The sequence below is a fragment of the Anser anser genome (genome assembly GCF_964211835.1).
Source record: "Anser anser genome assembly, chromosome: Z".
In the NCBI taxonomy this organism is placed as follows: Eukaryota; Metazoa; Chordata; class Aves; order Anseriformes; family Anatidae; genus Anser; species Anser anser.
The window spans coordinates 76,794,453-76,812,456 of record NC_139723.1 but is presented as its reverse complement, the minus strand read 5'-3'; the positions used below and the strand labels follow the sequence as shown (position 1 = coordinate 76,812,456).

The 18,004-nt window shown below is 44.0% G+C and overlaps 1 protein-coding gene across 15 annotated transcripts in view; it reads right to left on the bottom strand.

Annotated features, from left to right (window-relative positions):
- PDZD2 (PDZ domain containing 2) overlaps positions 1–18,004 on the bottom strand; it is a gene marked incomplete at its 5' end in the record, with an annotated part of 198,081 nt that overhangs the window by 8,187 nt on the left and 171,890 nt on the right. For 13 of the 15 annotated variants that reach the window (XM_083818841.1, XM_083818832.1, XM_083818842.1 and 10 more), the window contains 7 exons: positions 3,007–3,108; positions 6,451–6,568; positions 7,213–10,780; positions 12,788–12,932; positions 14,124–14,914; positions 16,076–16,244; positions 17,024–17,127. In XM_083818841.1, the coding sequence (XP_083674967.1) occupies positions 3,007–3,108; positions 6,451–6,568; positions 7,213–10,780; positions 12,788–12,932; positions 14,124–14,914; positions 16,076–16,244; positions 17,024–17,127 (4,997 nt within the window). The remainder of the gene's footprint in view (positions 1–3,006; positions 3,109–6,450; positions 6,569–7,212; positions 10,781–12,787; positions 12,933–14,123; positions 14,915–16,075; positions 16,245–17,023; positions 17,128–18,004) is intronic. The other 2 variants (XM_083818843.1, XM_083818844.1) reach the window with 1 other exon arrangement.

The window sequence follows — 18,004 nt, the reverse complement described above, 5'->3', positions numbered from 1 at the left end:
GCCTAGGTGACCGGACAAAAACTGCAGTTAGTTATGGGGGAAAAGCAGAGGAAAAGATGCTATTATTGCACGGTCAGTTCTAAGCCAAAGACAACCAAAACCAGCTAGGGAATGTAGTGTCACAAACCACTTACATGCTTTTGCTGAATTCCTCAAGGGTTTTAGAATCACAGAATGGGTTGGGTTGGGAGGGACCTTAAAGACCATCTAGCTCCAACCCCCTGCCATGGGCAGGGACACCTCCCACCAAACTAGGTTGCTCAAAGCCCCATCCAGCCTGGCCTTGAGAACATCCAGGGATGGGGCAGCCACAGCTTCTCTGGGAAACCTGTGCCAGTGCCTCACCACCTTCTGAGTGAAGAATTTCCTCCTAACATCTATCTAAATCTCCCCTCTTTTAGTTTAAAGCCATTACTTCTTGTCCTATCACTTCACTCCATGACAAAGAGTCCCTCCCCAGCTTTCCTGCAGGCTCCATTTAGGTACTGGAAGGCTGATATAAGGTCTCACTGGAGCCTTCTCTTCTCCAGGCTCCCCAGCTCCCTCAGCCTCTCTCCACAGCAGAGGTGCTCCAGCCCTCTGAGCATCCTTGTGGCCTCCTCTGAACTTGCTCCATGTCCTTCTTGTTCTGGGAGCCCCAGAACTGGGTGCAGGACTCCGGGTGGGGTCTCACAAGAGCAGAGCAGAGGGGGACAATCCCCTCCCTCACCCTGCTGGCTGTGCTGCTTTTGATGCAGCCCAGGACATGGTTAGCTTTCTGGGCTGCAAGCTCACATTACCAGCTCGTGTCCAGCTTCTCATGAACCAACATCCCCAGGTCCTTCTCCTCAGTGCTGCTTCTAAACCATTCTCTGCCCAGCCTGTGTTTGTGCTTGTCTTCAGTTTACAAACTTCAAATGATACACACGTTAACTTGATATGCATGCTACAGCAAACTCAGTAAGAAATAACATTGTGCTGTGATACTAACTCCCCAAATTCCCACTGACTGGAATCCTGTGCAGTTTTCAAACAGCCTTTTAAGTGGTGCACAGCATCTGTGCACATAAATGCTCTGACTTACTGCAGCTATACAACGTTTAATTGCTCATCTCTTTTTGTCTGATCAAATACCATATGTGAATAGATGTAAAAGGATGATTTAGTGACTGAAAATTCATCTTTCCTAGAGTAAACAAAATGCTTTATTCAGAGTGGATTAAACTTCAAATAAACTCCAGTGAGTGCAGCTGAGACTTATTTGGCTGCCATTTACAGAGAGGGACTGACTAAATGGGTCAAGGCCTGATATTTAAAGACTTGCCCACCAGGCACTGTAATTTTAGCAGTCGGAATACCATTTCCCAAGCACACAGTTCTAGGTCCACCGGACCAAAGGTTCAAAGCAGCACGCCTGTGGTCACCGTTTTCTCTAGCATGGCGTTTTCTCTAGGAACTTCTCCTGTATACCCAGACCAACAGCAGGGAGTCAGAAGCCTTTTGGCTCCTATTCCCTGTCATTGCAGGGCTGTGCTGAGAGGCACCTGCCACAACCCTCCAAGTCTAAGAAGATAAATTTCCAGCCAGTCTAAGCAGGCATTCAGAGCTGGAGTGACAGCTTCAATAACAGATGACAGATGTAGCTATCCAAATGCAAGAGGTAAGTGGAATATACAGGTGATGTTCAAAACATCTGCTGCCTTCCCTCATGTGCCCAGACTCCTCAGGTACTTCAAGTCTCTCTAGGCATTTCTATTCCTGCACCCAAGTGAAGGATCTGAGCAGAGCAGCACCCAATGCCAAACCTAAATCCAGCTGGAATCCCAGGAAGTTAAGGACATTACAAGGCTCCCCAAGAGACCCACCCAGAAATCATGTTTTATTCATGATGGACCAAAAGCAGTAGCTCTTGATGCTCTTTTGCTCTCATGGGTAGTAACATTCAGGAGAAAGACTTCATCAGCTACTCAATCTGAGAGAGCTCAAGACTGTATTTTTAGGTAGCATCCCAGTCTTCAGGTGCGGAGCTCTCCTGGGTGGGGTGCTCTTGAGCTTAACCTTTGCTTACAGCTGCCAAATCCGTCATTACAGAAGAAAAAGTTTGGACCATAGACAGAGAACGCAACCTTGCTAGCAAGAGAAATAGAGTCTGGTCCCTAGACTGTGACTGTGTTCTAACTCAATGACTGCTTAATGTAAAATACATTTATTTATACTGGTCTTGTCTAAGAACAAATACCAGAACATTCCTGCATGGGTTGCTGCAGTCTCTGAAGACTGAGAACATATCCTTCTTCTAATCTCAGCACTTAATGGATCTCTCTCTCTCTTTCAGGGCAGAATTTAAAAGCATATCCTGTGCAAAGAAATCATCACAGAGGACACCACTCATCTGGGATTTTTCTGCCTCATCGATCTCTTTTTGAGTAGTGTTTCAACAGCTTTTTATCACTTTTTACATACCAACATTGCTTAATGCCATACAATATTCTTGTTTCAGAATGCTGTATAAGATGTTAAAAAAAATAAATCCACAAACAAAAACTCATTTACCGACATCCAACAGTTTTTAATAACCCCAGAACAAATCCGTGAAGCGAAATCCAGAATGCTTGCTGAGGTCAAAAACAGTCACTCTCAAGATCTGCAAAAACTTTCAAAAGTTTTTCTGCACTGAATTCACTTTCAAGGGCTAGAAATTAATATTTCCCCTGAAAGGCTGTATGCACTACAACTGCATGAAGATTTTATTTATATGCATAAGATTTAGACCTAGCTGTTCCCACCTGATAACAGACCAGTTACACTTTTAGAAACCATAATTGGCATCCATCTTCAACAATAAAAATTATGCTATCCAGACACTCTCTGATTTCAGTAGCAGATGGCATGCAGCCGCCTACGAGAGACATTGCTTTTATGACTATGAATGACTTGCGGTGAGTCTTGATAAACGAGCACTTGATCGAATCACCAGCATGCTTTAAAGTGAGCTTTGAAAAAGGATGACTTGCAGTCAACACTTACTGTGACCGATTTCTGTTCCAGATCTATTCCTCCAGCAACACTAAATCCCAGGCCAGCTCCTTCTTCTTTGCGCAAGACTACAAAGTATGCATCTTCTTTGCTCTAGCAGAAAAATAGGGGTGGAACAAAAGAGGAATGAGGAGAAAAACAAAAACAAAGATCAAATTCCTGCACAAATCACAAATTCCCAGTACTCTCGATTATGGCAAACGAAAAAAGCAACTCAAGGAATTAAAACTGGGATGTTATATACATTTCTTTTCCTGCTTCAGAGAGTACCAGCCATACAGAACCCAGGTGACCGCAAAGATTTCTTTAGTCAGTCAAAGGCTAGAAAGAAAAGTCAAAATTAGGGTAGTGGAAGAGTATAATACTTTGGGCAGCCTAGCTGAAATCAACTTCGCTTTGCTGAACACTTTGCAGTCAAAACTGAATAGTTCCAGTACACATTTCTGGACCAAGCAATGTACTTTCCAGGAAATTACTAACATTTGTTAGCCAATTTCTCCTAGGAGTTGAAAGGCAGTTACAACAGAGGGCAGTGGCATCAACCTTTTCTCAGAGTGTTGCCAATGTTGCAAGGGGCGATGACGACTAATTGCAGCTTGTGGAGGTTAGACGGGACGGCAAGAAATACTATTTCACTTGTGAGATGGAAGCGATGAGTCCATTAGTGATCCAAACAGGACTAAGCTGTGATGTTGTGGAAATGGAAGCATATAGCACAGGAAAGGGATTGTCCCTGGTCTGCACCAGGGCCAAGCTTGGCTCCAAATCAGAATGAAGGTGTGAAGCTGATTTCTCTGAAGTGATGAGCTGCTGCCAAAACACAGGCTCTGCAATGAGAGAGAAGCAGTCCTGTCCAGCAGTCTGGTGCCGTCTTCTGAACAGTTATCAGGACAAAGCCAGACACTGTTACAGATGCTGCATTTTGCAATGTAAGGGGGATTATAAGCAGGCATCTGTTGGAGCAAGGGGATAGTGACTGCCTGTGGGGCAGAGCACTAGAAGCAGGGAGTGGAAAGCAGGTCTCTGATCTTTTTCCTGGGATTCTATCCAACATCAATCATTTCCAGAAGCTGTCAACATTAAAATTAATGGCATATCATTAGAAACAAACCTCTTAATCTATTTAGCATTAAATGACATATTCAGCCCACTAAACTCCACATTTTAACTCAGTGTTTGCCTTTTAATTTCATTGCAGAACGGACAGGGAACTACAGTTTCTTATTGTTGTTTGGTGAAGCAGCACTCAAATTCCTGGCCTCACTGTGTGTGTTTTTGACAAATAATGGTCCTACGAAATTTTGTGCATTAGTGGCATCCCTGCAAAGCACAGAGCCACTGTCAAAAACTAATGTCACCTTGCTCCACACCACTCATCCATCAGGACTTGGGGTGAGAGAAGCAGTCTAGGATAAGTACATTAGTCCACAGTCCTCTGTAGCAGTCAAGACCTTCCTTACCCATACTCAAGTGAGAACAGCTTCACATTAGGCTAGAAACAATGGTCAGTTAAATATCTAGGTTAGCCCCCTTTAAAAAAGTGTGCTATAGTTAACAAACACTCATATCTTTGGCCACTAAATACTAAATCAACCATTTTTGCTTAAGAAGCCACACTCTTAAACAGCCAACAGGGGGGACAGTCAACAACACAGTCTGAACCCTGGCTTTCTGTTCCTAAGGAGATGCCTTTCCTTCCTTACCAGCTCTTAAATATGGTCCTCAGTAAGCACAGGTAATCTTGGGAGCAAACATCTGCCTATTCCTTTACTCAGACACACAGAGGATGCACAAAAGCCTCCAGTGATCACAGCTATCTGCTGGGCTTTGAAAAAAGCCAGCACAATAACTGCAAATCACATCCGTGAGGCAAGTTAACACAAATCACTCCTTGCAATGGACAGACAACTTATCTCAGAACTCATAAGGAACTTGCCTAGGATTTCAGAATAAACAAGCAATGCAAAAGGAAAGAGCTCAAATCTTTAGCTTCTCCATTTAGCGTGTTCATCAGATTCAAAGATCAGTCACAGAGATCTAATCAATAAAACGTCTTTATATACCTATCTATATATATATATATTATTTTTTTACAGCACTTATTAAACACTAGCCGTAAATTCAGCCCATTTCAGAGCAAAAGATGAAAAACTCTTCCTGAGGAAGCTCTCAGTCCAAATCGGGCAGTCCATCTCATTTTTCATCAATTGCATAACTATAAAGAATTGTCCTATTGTACATTTAAATCCAGTATTTGATTAGCATAAAATTTTCCAGTATACGTGCCATATTGGGCTTAAACATGGATAAGAAACTATGCAGACAAGGAGTACAGTCCAAAAAGCATTCAGTGTTATAAATATTTGAGTTCTCAGATTTTGAAAAGTGGCATAAATAAATAATCTCTCCAAGACCCCATGCAAAACACTTTAAAGAACACTTAATTACTTTAGGCCAGAAGTACAATCCAATCCTAAATTCTTTTGTAAACCTATCAAACCCCCTTGGCTCACCAAGCTATTGGGACTTGCAAGCTTTAGTTATGCTATCCATGGAAGGAGGTAAAGCTGGGTATTTTGGGGAGGTCCTATTCCCTTCCAGTCTGATCTACATATGAAATACAACCTTTGTGAACAAGACTCAGGAATACTCTAAATGCAGCTTGGCCAGCAGTTATGCAGACCAGATGGCAGTTTTCCCTCCAGTGCTGTCATTATTTTATCAACTTCAGTTCTAATTTAAAAAGGATGTGGACGTATCCCAAAAACACAAGCACTGCAAACAGAGAAAAGAACATCCTGGCAATCATTTCACTTTGGAGGTCTTCTATATACAACTAGATAATGAAGCAGATTACCTTTCTGCAATAAGTTCCCACAGAAAAGTGCTAAAAGCACACAGGGGTCTCTTACAAATCCTTCAGATGCCATGTTCTGGCATTGCAAGCCACCAGTTCAACAAGAGTTAAACAAGGTTAGTTCAATTTCTGTGATCTTTTGCTAAAGCAAAAGGTGCGTACTACTAGAATGGGCAGAGCTTTCCTGTGTGGTGGGTGAAGTGCGTCTGACCATGATAGTTGGTGGAAAGTTAAATTTTGAAGTGCAATTATAGGCAATTCAAGAAGGTTCTCAGCTGTAACAATGACTGAAATGGAGACATACTTCTCCATTTAAAATCAGTTTATTTGTTGTGGCTCTGAACTGCTTTCACACTGGACAAACGAGACCCTTTTTTATACAAAAAAAACACCACTGAAATACATTATGGGTTTATAGCAGGCATTCAAAAAACTGCAGAAATAAAACTACCATCGAACAGTAACCTACAACAGGACTAATGGAGGAACTCTGAAACAGTCCAGAAGAGATTTTATCTGTCATTAAGAATCCCTCTAAAACTACTGCCAATAATTTAGTTTTATCTTCTGGTTATTACCTTTACTTGTGCCTTGACATCCTGGAGCATAGTGGCAATGTCACATTTTGGTACTACAGCTGACAAAGCCGCTTGCAATTTTTGCTGGTCCAGGTTTGAGACGAGCAGCTGATCCAAGCTAAAATGAATAGAAAAATAAAAGACAGTGCTGTATTTTTAGATGGTGTAGACATACGTTTCAGGTGTACAGTTTAATTTGTGTTAGGGTAAGCAACAAAAGGACAGAACAAGCAGAAATCTTCGAAATGGATAAGAAATGACATATGCTGGGATAATTGCAAGGGGAAAAGAAGACAGTTTAGAGTAACTCTGAAAATCACTCTGTTCTCCATCTCCCTTCCCAATGATTTTAGCAATATTAACAAAACCAAGGAGACAGCTACTTTTGAGGACTGCATCTGGCAGGACAACAAGCTAGTTTGTCCCCGCAGGCTGCGCTGGCAGGGCAGGGCAGGCAGGAGGCAGCAACTGCTGTACCGTAACATGGCCAAAACGCAACCAAAAGGACCCAGCTAGAAGGGTCACATAAAACAAGCTTGACTCTGCCAGGATAGAGCACTTCATCCCATACGGAAGTGTGGCTGTCGCCAAACAGCAGTGCAGCAGCTCCGAAATGCAACAGAGCATGAAGAGTGAGGGGATTGAGGCCTGGGCCAAAGCTGTGTGAAACAAATACTGCCTCAGGAGAGCCTTGAGGGGATGAAAATGAAACACTGCAGAAGGATGGCTGATGGAAACGGCAATAGCAAAGCAGACACCAACCTGAGGGACCAGCTGTTTTCTGAGTGCTCCCCACCCAGAGAGCCAGCACAGGGAACATCATCATCTGAGGCAGACCCTGGTGTTCCTGAACTGCTGTCCCGAGGACTGCTGGCACCTGTCCCAGCCATGTCACTCTGGCTGGGCAAGCCGAGGGCTCTCCGGGGTGTGATTTCCAGCTCTGTCTTGAAGCACGCAGGCTGTGGCGGCCCCGAGAAGCCCTCGCCACATAGCTTGTCCAGGTCGGGCATGCTGAGGGCCCTCAGCTCCCGCAGCCTGGAGCGGGACAGCGGCGGACGCCCCAGGCCTCGATTGCGCCGCACCTGCGAGGCTGTGGGTGGAAAGGCGGCTGAGTCCACCCTGGCACTGCCCTCCTCACTCCTTTGGGACTTTCCTTCCCCCACGCCACCCTCCACAGCACATGTAGGCTCTGTGCTCACGGGAGACTTGGCTGTAGTGTCAGCTGGGCTCGGACTGCTGCCATAGGAGCTCAAGCTGCGCCGTAAAGCCCGTGGCGTGTCTGTGGGGCTGGTTGCAGCGGCCATCCCACCACACGACCTCCTGCCGAAGGGAGACCTTACGGATGAGTGTATATCGATGGCCTTCACAACTGGCCGGTCAAAATTTGCCAGGTTTTCGAAGGATTTGATCCTTTGTTTGACAGAGAAGGATGAGGTAGGTTCATGTGGCCAGTTTAGCTCGTAGTAGTAGTAATTCCTCCTGAAACTCCTCAGCTTATCGGTGGCAGAGTAGGTACTGTCCATGGCTGAGGGGGATGTGTCATGCACCCTCTGAGTGCTTTTGGAGGTGTATGCCTGCTCCTTCCCACTTTGGCCATTCGGCAGGTTTAGATGGACCATCTTTAACGTACTCGTCACTGCCTGGGGATATTTCTCCTCAGCGGCATGGCCCTGGGAACCCTGCATAGGATGAATCTCTGCAGCATGGCAGTCCTCCCTCAAGTGACCTGATAACTGGGCTGGCATCGAGTAAGTCCTCGTCACAGGTTTCGACAAGCCATAGAGATTTCGATCTCTGGCAACATCCACTTTTGAGAAATACTGTGTGGTCCCCATCTCCTCAGTTAGCTGACGCACCTCTGCATTCACCTCTTCATTTTTCTCTAGCAATGGCAGCTGCAAAAATGGTGCTGGTGAGGAAGAGGCAGAAGAGGAGGAGGAAGAGGAGGACGAGGAGGAAAGCTTCACCTCGATGAAAGTGCGCTGAATCTCCTGCCCTTCTGGCTGCTCCAGCTGAACTGCAGGGTACCTCAATGAAGAGGAGCCTCCAGCAGATGCCCCTATGTTTTGCAGATCTAACTGCCTAACATCATCTGCACTATAGATGCTCTTGATTGTGTTCAGGCCCACTCCAGGGTTCTCAGTTTTTCCTTTCATGTATTCGACTTTTGTTGTCTCCTGAGGGGATAAAGCGGCTTTGGACTGACTGTCTCCGGCTCTGAAATCATCCACCTTAACACTCTTACCCTGACACACTGCAGACTGCATGGAAACTTGTTTTTCTTTTGGCTTTCCCCATGTCTGCTGCAGGTGTGTTAGCTCCCCACAGCCACCACATTTCATTTCACTGCTTGCTGTTGGGCTGCTGGTGCCATTTTGGAGAGGCAGAAGTGAATCCTCAGAAATAACCAGAGATGGTTTATTTTCTAGCTCTGATTTCAGAGTCCTTGAGGCTGCTGAAATGCTCTTGCCAGCATCTGGGTTTGTAGGTGAGTTACGGGACAAGGGTGCTTTCTTCCCCAGGAGTTTGGGAGACAACTGTGGAGAAACCAAAGCCCTTTTCTGATCAGCCCCACTGACTTTGGTAGGATTAGTGCCAGAAGAATCTGAATTTGTCTTTGCTTTGCTTTTGATAGTGAACCCTTTTAGCTTTGGTCCCCCTTTGGTCTTCTGGCTATTTAAAAGGGTTTCCATTATACTTTTTTGTGCTATTCCCTTAGACTCCTGACAGGATTTTTTCTGTGACAGTGGGCTGTGCGGTACTGCAGCTCCTTTGCAGTGATTTGTGCCTGAGCTTTGGACTTTGCCATTTGAAGTTCTTCCACAAGTCACAGAGCTATTTTTTTCATTTTTCCCTGGCAAGTCATGAGTTCCATTAGCCTTTGGATCTTTAGATCTAGTGGGAAAGGGAGACCTGAGTGATATTGCTCTTGGTGATGATGCGTTCAGGTGATTGCTGTCTGTTTTAGACAAGTTGGACAAACAGTTGGTTTCTTTCTTTGCTAAGCAGTAGGTAACAGCGTGATTACAGTCATCAACCACTGTTTCACTTTCAGATTTGGACCTCTGTTCATCATGACATCCTTCCTTCTCAGGCAAGTTGTTCTCCAAGCCATTGACATTTCTAGCAGAGGAAAAGCTTATCTTTTTGCAGTGCAGAGACCCTTCCTCTTCAACAGATTCACAGCATTTTATGTTTTCATTATTGTTCCCCAAACCTGTCTGTTCTTCTGTACTTAAGGCACCATTGTTATGGAAAGAGTAAACTTCAGGGACATCAACTGAATTCCTTAAGCTGTCTTTTTCTGGCAGGAAGACAGAGGATGAAGAACACAGGGAAGCAGAAGAGACTTCTGAACACTGTGAAGGACACGAAGTGGAACCACTGCAATCTTCCAAGCCCAGTTTGTTGATGCTTGTCTCCAGTGATCCACACATCACACATCCTTCAGTTTGCAAAACTTTGCTGCTGTGAGGGTGCTGTGGGGACAGAGTGGATGAGCTTGTCACAGCCATGAGATGCTCCTCTTGACCAGGCTTTTGTGGTTCATCATTCACACAACAAATTTCAATTTGCTCCTCGTCCGACTCTAATACAGGACAGACTGCAGGGACATTAGCAGCAGTGCAAGGCCCAAGCAAAACATCACCAGTACGCTCAAATGTTTCTGTGACAGACTCTGTGTCTGAGTGAGAATCTTCTGCAGCCCCATACATAGACTTTGGAAACGGGTCACTTCTCTTACCATCCAGACAGTTTGCTGCAGGCAACTCATCCTCACTTAAACTGCTAAAATTCCTAGAGTAGTTATTTAAAGAGTTTTTATTCACAGTAAAAAGTTTGCCTGTGTTAATAGAGTCCAACACAGACAGCCCCAAAACCCCTTGTGCATTAGCTGCACAATTCATAGTTTTTTCCAGCAGCTCCTCCTTTGCTGGACTTGGCTCTGAACTGGGACAGCCTTCGTCGGTCCCGCAGCAGCACATTGTGGTGTACTCCTCTCGGAGGGGGCTTTCTGCTCGCGATGGGGTGCGCCTGGTCTCGGGAGCACCCATTTGGCTGAGCAAGTCATCGATATCGGTGACAGGGATGGCCGTGCTGTCCTCGGCACGGCTGCTCCTCATGGTACCTCTTTGCACATCTTTACTCGTGACATCAGGTGGCAGTGTTGCTCTCTCCATCGCACAGCCATCGCCAGCGTTTTGCAGTCCTGCTCCTTCTCGCTTCCCAGCACTCGATTCTTCCTCAACCAAGAGGACGCTGTTGACATCAGCTTGCTTTTGACTGTCTACTGCTGGAGACAGGATGAGGTTTGTAAATCTGCTGACAGCTGCATCATAATTTAAAAAAAAAAAAAGTTAAAAAAAAGCAAAATCCTGTCAGATGTAGGAAGTGATGCAAAACCACCATTTTTACTATAAAAATAGACACCCACATATTCAGACTAGATGTTTTCCTTTTGCCCTGCACTCCTGCTCTTCTGTAATGATATTCACAACTCCAATTAATCATAACCCTATATATCTGAGTAGCAGACAGGAGGGAGGAATTCACCCATCCAAGGTGAGTAGTCATGATCTGTTTAATTCTCATCTTCGAGATTTAAATAGTCAAACAGCCAACTGCCAAAGTGTCAGCGTGCAGTAAGTCAGGCTGAGCAGTACTGTTTCTCATTACTTGTTTGATCGAAGATGTCTCCAATAGATTGCACAGAGTACACAAGGTCCTGGCATAGCAAACTCCATGACAAGCTGTGCATAAACACCTTGACTCTGATCCTCTCGACACTCCTGCAGGTGCTTGATGTGACATGCATGGGTGATGTTCTACACACATTAAGCATATGGGCTTTACTGGATTCCTGGCACAGACATTTCCTCACTTAGATGTTTAACCCACTCCTGTACAACACACTGAGCTCCCTGTCACTGCTGCACTCCAGTACATACTGGCTAACCCATTGCTCCAGTTCCTTAATTTTCACCAGTCCACCCCAAACATTTGTTGGCACCTTCCTGCACTGCTTCTGGGACACACATTCCCATTCAAGCTGTCTTCCCAAGGCTGGTTACTACCAGATGAGGCCCAGAAAGTGCACGGAGAAAGAGGGGGTGTATTCACAGAGTCAGCATACTTTCCTGTTCATTCAAACATGTCAGCATGTCTCTCTAACCCTTGAGTAAACCCACAGGATTGTTCACACTGCTTGTCTTAGGTACCTATGTTAAGAAGTCCAAGCTCTTCTTGGAATCTACAGAGGGGAAAACATCCCAAAAGAGCATTTTGAAGCAGACAGGTTATGATTTGAAGTACTGCCCTGCTTTCCCTCTGCAGGACCACCCACTAAAGAGACCCTCTACTCTTCCAGTGGGGCAGGGTGAAGGGAAGGGGAAAGTAGAAGAGTTTCCTGACAAAGAAGTGCCAATGTCCCCATACCCCTCTGCTAATAGTCTGCAAAAGCCAGAGCAATAAGGAAATATGAACTGGACTCTCTGCCAAGCCAGGAATTCCTTAAAGAACAACTAGATTTGAAGCATCTGGAAGCAATTTAGGCTCACAGGTATTAATAGGTACATGAAGAAGATCATAAGCTAGAACGAAGCAAAATATTATGTTCTTCCTGAATTTGAAAAGTATGCTTTTCTTTTTCAAACACTCATTTCCACACCACGTAATTTGTACAGTCTGTGGGGAAGCATATATTGCTGTAGCAGCATAAATCAACCCTGAGCAGGAACTAATGAGGTATCAAATGTTTCAATTCAAACTAGAACACTTTCTGTAAGAAGCATGCAAATAAACATTTTGATAAGATTCTGGTTATCCTGGGTTTTCTGCATATTAGGAGAATTCTGACGCATGAAAGAAAAAAAGGGTCTTATTATCTTACTGTCCATTCACAAAAATATTGCTTAAAGTCAATCTCTTTAAAGAGATGCATGTAATTATAAAGGGTCAATGTATTTACTGAAGAGGCAGAGCAGTAAAACAGGTTGCCAGAACAGGGCTGCTGCTGAGTTAGCTTCAGCTCCACATGAAATGACTCAGACCAATGCAAATGCTGGCAGGAGGACCATGCAATAAATGGGAGCTTTGAACACTTGACACCAAAGTAGGTTTGCTCCCCCTCATCATGGTCCTAGGGAGGACCTCTGAAGCCTGGTTTGGTGATGAAGAGCTTTGTCTGCTTCACCAACACAGAAGAAGGTATTCCCTGTTTTTTAATCTGAATTGATGTGGAAACTGGGACAGCAGCATATCAGATCCAGCTGAACCAATCCAGTTTTCATTACTGGTACCTAGAATAAATGGTACAAAAGCCAAACTATGCTCTTACCTGCTGCTGTTTTCTGGATCTCCAGGGTTACAGATGTGGGAAGACATTGCATAAGCAAGCAGATTTCCTCATACGTCATCTTACTGACTGGGATACTATTGATGGTGGTAATCTCATCTCCTACAGCCATCTTGCCCATGGATCCCTGATACAATGACAGATACAAGGAATTTATAAATACACCTCATAAGCCCTGCTACAGGGGCAAAGATTGCAGAGAAGCAATTAATGGCTATTAACATTCTCTATTTCACATCACTGCAGAGCACAGGTACCTCTACTGTCAGTTTGCCAACATGTAAATAAAAAGCAGACTGTGCTTTTGCCAGGAGAGGAATTAATGATCAATCTCATACAGGAAGGTCAAAAGAGCTTCTGGGTTCTCTGAGAGATCAGTATCAGGATGGAGGACACAGCCTCTTTCATTTAAATGAACTGGGCTGGATCAGACCTGGTTTCTTCAAGACTGAAACTGTTTCATGTAGGAATTACATCCCTGGTCACAATCTCTCACTGGACTAAATGGACTCTTCTAAATAATTAAATTGGAAATGGAATAAGCTCTTAAGGTAAAAAACAAAGTATGTTTCTTAACACTGCATAGTACGTAAGAGAAAGAGGTGGGAACAGAACCCAAACCCCCAACTCTTACAGCCCAGTCTGAAGTACTGAGATACATCCCCTCTTACACTAGTAGCCCCTAAATAGATTAAAAATGCAATGTGAGTTTGTACACCAGAATATCATTCTTTCTATGTCTGCACCTTTGCACCTAAGTCAGCAATTCCACGTCCAGCATGAAGTCAGTATCCACACTAATAACAGCAAGAGACACAGAAGATCAACGCATTACTGGTACTATCACACCTCTCAGCAAACCTGGCCAGCACGAGGCCTCCTAGTACCAGATTTGTATAATACAGGGATACATGCATATAAAATAATAGAGAGGGATTTAAAACACTTTCTAAGTTGCAACGTAGCTCCTCTCTTAATAAGCATCTATATTACCGGGATTTACTTATCTTGTCTTTGCCTCTAGTAAAAATAAAGACAACAAAAGAACAATGCTTCCTCCAAACTGTAACTCTGAGTGTGGATCAGTCCATCTCAGGACATCTGTCTCTTGACTTTCTCTGTTTTTAATCAGCCAGGGTGCACTTCTGAATCAGAAACATTTCATTTAACAGGCATGTCAGAACAATATGGGGTGAGAATTTTTGCCCATCAGAGACAACTCCCTTGCACTTACTCTCAACAGATCACTTCCTTAATAATCACAATCCCTGCAAAGTGAAAACAAATCACAACAAGGCAATCCAAACTAAAAAATTACCCTTTCTGCTGCTCCACCTGGCCGCAGCCCTGTGACAACAACTTTTAAGGGCATGGCTTGGATTTCCAAATCCAGGCCAAATGACTCATGCTCATTGCGAACCAGAGTGACAATTTCACACTGGCACTGGCCCGTCCCATCAGGTGCTTCACACTTCTTGCTGTGAGGGAGCATCCTCGCAACAGGCTTGTTATAAGAGCCATGCTCCTCCATCCTCTGTCTCTGAAGGCTTCGGCACTCAGTGCTCATCATGCTTTTCACTCTCGTGACTGCTCTATGCTCCAGTTTTGGTGATCTCTTAGATTCCAGCTGTGCTTCCCGGAGCTCCCTCAAACTCAGGCTGCTGAGACGAACTTCAGGCACACTTGAGTAGTCAAATGCTATGATGGGGAAGAAAGGAGAGTCAATTTGCTCTGGTGTGCTGTCTGCAGACTCCACAGAGTTGCTGAAAACAGGGGAAGATGTCTCTGTGCCAATGTATTTAGGTGACTCACTGTCCTGGCTCTCATCATCAATTTCTACAGATGACGTTGTAATGACGATGCCAGCATCCTCCTGGCTCTTGGCCCTCTGGCTTCTTTGCATATGGGAACTTTCATCATCATCACTAGCATCACCATCATAGAAAACAACCCTCCTCTGTCGATGAAAGGGGCTGCGGGAAGATTTGGGGCTATCGCTAAGGATGCCAGGTCGGACAGACTCCACATGTTTGTTGTGAGGACCAGATGATCTCCCACTGGTTGGAGAAGACAGACCATTTGCTTTTGCCAGCCCTGCTTCTCTAGCAGCTAGAAAACAAACAAACAAACAAAACAAACAAACAAAAAACAATTACAATTGCATTTATCAGTGTTTTTAATATCATGCATCTGACTGCAGCAGAGGACATGTGGCATTGTTTGCAGGGAAGCTTAATCTCTCCTCAGAAAGCAAAAAGCAGGTTTTTCATGTCCTCCCTCTAGCTAAAATACACAGCAAGAGCAATGGCAGATAGCTCCAGAATTTATGGGTAATTCCTGAAATCAGCTCATGGCACATCTGGTTCTATTTTAAGCTTATTTCTAAATTATGACTATGACCCAAAGAAGAAAGGGATGCACATACACATGTGTATTTTACTTTAAACAACAGAATTTCTTTCACATCTTGCTTCAATCTATGCTACTGCCTGGATCAATTTACAGTGAGTGAGAAATGCTTTCTCAAACAAAAATACAAGCACATGACAATCAGTTTCAAATTAAAGTCTAATTAGCCTAAGAGTCCTTTTCACATCCTTCTTAGAAAGAACTGCATCTTTCTACATAGAAAGTTCACCCCCTCCACCCATGAAAATGCTTTTCAGCATTAAATAATGAATTTCCAGAGAAAAGTAAGTAGAAGACAGATTACTTGAGAAGCACAGGAAAAGGAGAATAAATATAATATCCTTTGAACCTGAAATAAGGTGCATCGCAATAAGGAAATTAAAGATTCTTTCACTCAATTACTATGGGGAGAAGAAAGATAAATATGCAAAATATCTGCTGTCAGGTTGAACATTTGATTGTTTTTATATCGCTACACGTGACATTTTGAAATTGTTTATTTGAGGTTACTAAGAACACTTTCATTTAAATGTAATCAATCAGATGATCATATGCCATTTGGGAAAAAAAACAGCAATGGCAGTGTTGTCAATCTAGCGTTGACTTTATTTGATTGGTTTGGCCATTCTCACATAATCAGAGCAGCAATTTGGACAAACTACCATGGAAACAGGCGTTTATGTGCATTGTTGTAAACCCCTTCCATCTTCCAGCCTTTCAGATGATCAGCACCAGCTTGCATTATGCTGCGAGGCATTTCTTACCAGCACAGGAATCACCATAGCTCTTCCACAAAGCAAACTAGTGCTCATTGACTCTCCCTGCATCAACCAAATGACCAGACAAATTTCTGTCACTTACTCAGGTTACCAGGAAGAATAGAGCCGTCGTCCAGCAAACTGTTCCTGTTCTTTTGACGGAGTTGCTCTTCATCACAGGAGCCAGTTACAGCATCAGAGAATGGGAGCTGGCTCGTACCATCATGCGAGAAATACTGGGAAAGCTCTGCCTCGGAGCTGACAGATCCCTGCTGAAAAAAAGTGAGGCTGGTGACCAGTCACCGACAATGCTTAAAGCCCTTCCTGCATGTAAGCACCACAATTTCCACTCACATCACCCTTGTCAACAAAGGAAGTTTAAGGCCAATTTTAAAAATATGGGAACTGACAGTATATTGAGGACCAAACTGTCAAACTTTGATGGCTGAAATGCAGCCTGTCAATGTGTTTTTGGCCTGCATAATAAAAAAATAAATTCCAAATTCCACTCCTTTGCAGATGTGGTTCAACACACAAACAAAGGATGAAACCACTCACTTCTGTACTTCCCTTCATATACCTTATGCACTGAGAGAAGGGCAGGGTTTATACTTCTGGGCACAGACTGTATGGCTTCTATGGCTTTCCCAGGAAAAAAAAAAAGACTTTTCCACTGCAATAGCTACAGAGAGAGACCAAGTACTCAGCCTTCTGCCCGTGGGCTCAGGTCTCTCCTGCTAACTCATTTCTGTGTCAGCAGGAGCTTCCTGCAGAGCAGGGGTGCCTTTGAGGTGGCAGGAGGTAGGAACCCACAGCTTTCTCTGCCATGCTCTGCACATTGATCCCAAAGGCTATGGCCATGCACACAAACAGGAGCTCACAGTTCCAGTGTCATGTTTTGAACATGCGGCATAAGAAACAAACACTTTTACAGAGACCATGCAACAGGGAAGGAGCACAGAGGTTTGGTTTTGAACTCCCTGATCAAGTGAGAGCCTCGGTAAAAGCTTCATTTGAAGCAGACTGTTTGTGTTGCATCTAATCCTTTTACCCGGCTTGCTGGCTCCAGGAAGCGTTTCATCGTCCAGCTGAGGGGAGATGAGGTCTCTCCTTGTTTGGCCTTCACACCAGGAGATGGGCTTTTTTGTACAGCTCCTGTTGAACGCAGTTTAGTTAGTTGCCAAAAAAATGGAAGTTGTGGTCCATATATCCAAACAAGCCCCTCATTCACCATCTGATCCAGGGGCTGCGCTTAATCCCACTTGTTATCTGAATTGCCTTCATAAAGTGAGATTTATTTAACATTTCCCAAGCTCTCCCTCAGATCAGGTGAAACATTATCACAGAAACACATTACTCCAGCCAGGCCCAGGACTGAGCTACGAACATAAGATGAGCAGGAGACAGCCCCCCTTGCCTGCTGGAGCACACTGCTGACTAGGTGCAACCACAGAAGACAAATTAGCAGCCACTGGCAAGGTCTACTGCAAAAAAAAAAATCTTAGCTGACACAGATATAAGGATAATTACAAATCTAACATTTCTGTTTAAAAATCACCTTACTGGTCACTTTGCCATTGCCAAGAGTTTGCTTTCACTGGTAAGATTTTAGTAAGTGCTAAATCTGGAGTTCAAAAATAAAAAGCAAACACACAAAATACCAGAGAATACTTTTTGACATGATCCCAAAGATTAAAATCAAATTAAAACATATAGTGCAGTACACAATATCTGGACTTTTTCAAACTCTTACACTGATACATCTTTGTTTTTGTCGTTTTTTTTGCTATCCACATGGGTAAGCGTACCCAGATGGAGTTGATTCTTCCTGCCCTTTCCCTACAGGGGTAGGGCAAACACCTCTTGGCACCCCTACTTTAAGATCATGGCAGCCTAGTAAAGCCCAAAGCAAGCTCGGTTTAGATAGCTGATTCATCTGAATCATTTAGATTCATCTGAATTCATCTAGATAGTTGATTCATCTGAAACAGAAGTTTTTGCCAAAATTTTTTCCGTGGACAGAGTGATTGCA